The sequence below is a fragment of the Eucalyptus grandis genome, chromosome 5, assembly GCF_016545825.1.
Source record: "Eucalyptus grandis isolate ANBG69807.140 chromosome 5, ASM1654582v1, whole genome shotgun sequence".
Lineage (NCBI taxonomy): Eukaryota > Viridiplantae > Streptophyta > Magnoliopsida > Myrtales > Myrtaceae > Eucalyptus > Eucalyptus grandis.
The window spans coordinates 18457102-18462283 of NC_052616.1; the positions used below are offsets into that span (position 1 = coordinate 18457102).

The following is a 5182-nucleotide window of genomic DNA, read 5'->3' on the forward strand; positions in this document are numbered from 1 at the left end:
AGTCAAGTCTATACTTTTAACTCTTTCTACTAAAACATTTTCCTTTTGTTTTAGAGCTGAGTTTTCCTTTTTCAGTTCGGAAATTCTTTTGAGAGAAGTCTTAAGACTAAAACACAGTTCATCAATGTATTTATAAACTTTGACAGGAATTTTAAAATTACTTGCCTCAAATTCACTATCTGAGTCTGATCCAGAGTCTGAGTCTGATTGTGCCATCAGACATAGATTGGCATATTCATTGTCACTTTCTTCACACTCTGTATCACTCCAGGTTTCGGCTTTGAGAGCTTTTCGAAATTTTTCAGCTTTTCCTTTCTTCTTCTTCAGAAGAGGACAGTTGGGTCTGATGTGTCCCTTTTTCTTACATTCAAAGCAGACTACATCTTTGTTTGGTTCCTCATCATCAACGACTTGGTCTGCTGTCTTTGAAAGCTTTGTTTCTTTGAGTTGAACCTTCTTCCTTTTCTATTCGGTTTTCTGAATCTTCTTATCATGAGAGCAAGCTCCTCATCGTCCATATCATCTTCGTAATCTGTATCATCGAATCATCATTTGATTTTAATGCAATGGATTTCTTACCTTTTGGATCTTCATCTTCATTGATCCGTTCCACTTCATAAGACTGAAGAGTTCCAATCACTCGTCGACGATAGTGGCATAATTCTTTGCGTCTCTTTATCGAAGTCTTTATGTGATTCCAATCCTTGGAGAGTCCACGCGGTAGCTTGTTTACCTTCATGGGATCGTAAATTGGTTGACCTTGATTTCCAAGACCATTCACAATATCTGTAAAACGACTAAACATGTTAGTTATAGATTCTCCTAGTTTCATTCTGAAGGCTTCGTATTGACCAAGAAGAATGTCGATTCTTGTTTCCTTCACTCGATCTGTTCCTTCATATGTGATATGCAATCTGTCCCAAACTTCTTTTGCTTTGTAACACAAGAAGATATTCTATTATATTCAGTTGGTGACAAAGCACAATATAAGGAGTAAATTGCTTTTGCATCGAGTGCTTGTCTCTTGATTATCTCTTCCCGAGTCATTCATTGGTCTCATCGGTTTCTTTCCCTATTTCGGAGACGATGCGGTGGTAGGAGTAATTCCTTTTTCTACAACGTCCCATTCCGAGAGGATCCTTTGATCGTAGGAAAGCTTTCATCTTGTTCTTCCGGATGTTGTAATCCTTTCCATCAAAGTAGGGTGGTCTGGTATTGCTTTGCCCTTCCATCAGCCCTGGTGCTAGCATACTAGCCATGGATCTTTAACTCTGAAGTAAAACACTTCAAACAAAGTGAGTACACAGGCTCTGATACCAATTGATATTGTTAGTATGAGTACCTAGAGGGGGGTGAATAGGTATATAAAAGATTTTTCTTCAACAATCGCACAATACTAGACAGTTGATGGATTTTAGACAAACGATAATCAAAATAAGACCGAGAGAAGAGAAAATTGAACACGCGGTTTATAGTGGTTCGGCATATCAAGCCTACGTCCACTCTTCTTCACCGACAGCCTATTGGCTGGATTCCACTATGAACAAAAGAGAAGTTACAGCACAGCTTTGCCTTGATTCCATAGTGTAGATGTTCTACCACACCTCCTTAAGATTTCTCACAAATATAGACTCTCTTTGTATACAAGTATTCGCTCAAAGGAATTGTCTAAACAAAAAGGAGCTTCAGACTTTGGAATTCTTCTATCGCGCACACCTTGAACAACTAAGACCGTCTTCCTTATATACTCCTTTATGCCATCATACCCGTTGGCACTTACCAAAGGAATTCCTCCAATCTACCCGTTGGACGGAATCAATTAGGAAGATTGTTCAAGCTATTAAAGGAACGTGTTGATAGCCCATCAATCTGTTCGCCCATACAATCGGGATCTCGGTTTCCATAAGTAGAACCTTCCAATAATATTTAGACAATCACCGGATCTTCAATTATCGAGTCAATCTTCGATCAATCAAAGGACTCCGTTATGTCTTCTCCAACCACGAGATCTTCTCCAGTTGATAAGGTTAAATCCTTAACGAAACATCCAGTTCTGGATAACCTTTCTTCAACGGATTAGAGACTGTCGATGAGGATAGACTTTGAGTCTTGAGTCTGGCTGTCTGAAGGTCTTCAGACTTTAAATAACAGAGTCTGCAAGCCTTCAGACTAGACTGATAGAAACGTTTTGTCAACTTCAAAACACTTCAAGAAGATTTCTCCAACACATACTAGATTCGATACTATCCCCAAGATGAAATATTCATTAAAATTCTGGATTTAGCAATGTAGGATGATATAAATGGAACAGTATTGAAGATGAAAATTTAGATCTCGATGAAAAGCTACACATAAAGAGTGAACTAAAGTAGAGTAAATAAGAAAATGAACTACCGCTAATTTATTTACACAAGCGAAATGATCTCCTTCCTCCCTCCTTATATATATATATACTATATAAAAATTTGTTCCAACTCAATAAATTATATTACAACACATTTACTTTTGTTATTGGGTAGCCAATGAAACACACAATGATCAGCTGAACATGAATCGCCTCGAAAAGAGAATTTCTGAACAAACACAATCAATCAAAGTACTTTGGCTCCCAAAGATTCGTTGAAAACTTATTTCACTTGTGACTCCATAAAAGCAACAGGAGAAAGGCTAATTCCATTAGCGGTCATTGAACTTGAAAGGATTTTGCTAACAGTTCGCTGAACTTTAGTTTTGATCATCTCATGTCGAGAACCTTTATTTCTTTACAATTTATGCACTTTGACCAAAATCCAGCCAATTTTGAAGCAAAGTATCGATGTGGTATACACATGGTCACGTGGCCACCATGTTAGCAATTAGCTGACATTGGGCGATTGAAATCAAAGTTTAGTGATATGATTGGAAACACCACAGTCCAACATTAATTAATTTTTACACAGGGAGGAAAACGGGGAGAAAGGCCATACTTTATCATATATCCCAGCTTCCAAGCACTGCTGAGCAGCTTCAAGCATAAATTGTTGTCTTGTTTTCACGTCCAGTATAAGTCTTGTCAATTCACGTTCTTCCCCAGAACCTCTTGAACCAAGCAAAAGTAAATCCCACCATCTCGCAACAACAGCTCCGTGAGGAGTTGTTTCAGCATCAAACTTCTCTGTCTGTTGATCTGCATTTTCCCTTCTAGTTCAAGATAGTCGTCCACCACCGACTATAGCAGCAGCAGCTTGTGCAAAATATTCCAATGCCACTGAAAGATCTCCAAGACATAAATATGAATACCCATGCTGTCAAATCATGCTAGATGCTTCTGCATAAGCATCCATTACACCAAACTTTGATCCTGCTCCTGTACCTTCCATAAGGACGCCATGGTCGTCAAGCGCGATAGCTATGTGAGTGGCATCAATGTTGTACCCTTCATCTCTTGCTTCTTTAGACAAATAGAGGATAGCGTGTAGGAACTGGATGCTTAGGAGCAGAATATATGGGTATACAAGAGGGTCCTTCCCATTTTTGGTATAGTATGATGCTGCAAACTTATTTAGGCAAGCCTGCAAATCCTCTAAACTATAGGGGACTGAATTCTCACTAAAGATACCAAATGAACCTCCAAGAGGGAACTCCCTGATGGCTAACAGTTTAAACCACAAGAAATCTTCTTTGGTGGTGAGAAGAGCTGATAGATCTCTTAGTAGCCTTTCGACAAGCCCCTTCGAGAATCAGATATCATCGCATATAGTAACAACCTTTTCTTATCATATGTAGCTAAACCCACCCGATCACCCATTCTTAACAACTTTTCACATTCTTCTGAAGCAGTAGCCGCTGTGTTAGCAGAAACCACACCTCCAGTATTTATCCATTCTGTGAGCTGCCAATAACAAATAACCATTAGGGAAGAACAACAATCAGTACATTTAGGCAGTAAACAAATAGAACAAGAGGTGCAAACTGAGGTGCACTACGGGATGACAAGGCAACGTCTCTTGCTTCATTGTCATAACAAGTTCTCAAGCAAAAGTATATATATTGAAACTAGACATGTGTAAAATAAGTCAGCTACAGGCGTAGGAGTTCCGTGCTTATAAAGCAACTACAATCAGCAATATCCCCAAGAAAATAGGACAGCCCAAAAAGACCCTCTTAACATAAAAAACAAAACAAAATACTTCTTATCTTAAATATTTTCCTTCTTGTAATAGTTCATATACCGAAAGACAGGATAGCTGAAACATAAGTCACTGTCATCTCAACCAAAAGACTCTGAATCTTAATAAAACATCAGCAGTTTCTATTTACTGCAGTGCCCCAGTGAAAATAAGGACTTCATCATGAAAGACCAAATTTCTACAAAAAGGAAGCACCCATAACCTGCTGCCACATAGTGTCAACAAGTGGCTGCCTTCAAGCATCACCAACATCAAAGTCGAGAGCAGCCTAGAAAGAGCAGGAGGACAAAATAATGAGCTCCAGCTCCTTGAATACTGCCTTGAAATCTGTTAGAGACGAGCTGGACAAGGAGAGCTCCAGCTCCTTGAATACTACTTCAAAAAGGTCAAGTACGATTACTATATGATGCAAGCAAGAGCTACCTCCAAATATGACTGAAGCAGCAATTTAACTTTGAGTTTAAACATAAACAAGAAGCTTCTCCATAGAAGTTTCATGGAATCAAAATGTCAAGAAAGGTAAAAATAATCACTTCATACTTGTGCAGGATGACTTTGTATCATGTTCCCACCCACCAGAGCGCATCTCAAGCTTCCTCCGCCATCGATGATCAACACTCTCCCTTCGCCTCTAGCTTCAAGCAGCTCCCCAACCAGGATGTTGTCCTCGAATACCTTGAGAGTGACAACACAACCCAAGAACATTTTGCTCTGGCCATATATCCAGAATATTGGATGCAATGCGAGCAAAAGAAGAAAGAAAGAACGAAGAGGAGGGGCTTACATGATGAGCCGAGAGAATCGAATAGAGATCAAAGACCAGTGAAGACAACCCGAAATGATGAGGCCTGGTTGTTAAATTATGACTCGAGTTTGAGCATTGCAAAAACGCGATTCGCTGGGCTCTTGAAGATTTGCAAAAGAGGAAATAAATAAAATAAATGGGTTTCGCTTTTACATGCAGGGGAAACCTAATCTACGTTGAAGTAAAAACGGTAGTGGGCCCAAAGTCA

General features: G+C 39.2%; 1 protein-coding gene across 1 annotated transcript; it reads right to left on the reverse strand.

The window, feature by feature from the left end:
- Positions 1-2924: 2924 nt before the first annotated feature.
- On the reverse strand, positions 2925-4874 carry LOC108960015 (nuclear pore complex protein NUP93A). Its single transcript, XM_039313398.1, is given in 7 exon segments — positions 2925-3094; positions 3097-3161; positions 3163-3704; positions 3707-3871; positions 3940-4035; positions 4372-4437; positions 4710-4874. Coding segments are annotated over 7 exon segments (1269 nt in total).
- Between the last annotated feature and the right edge of the window lie 308 nt (positions 4875-5182).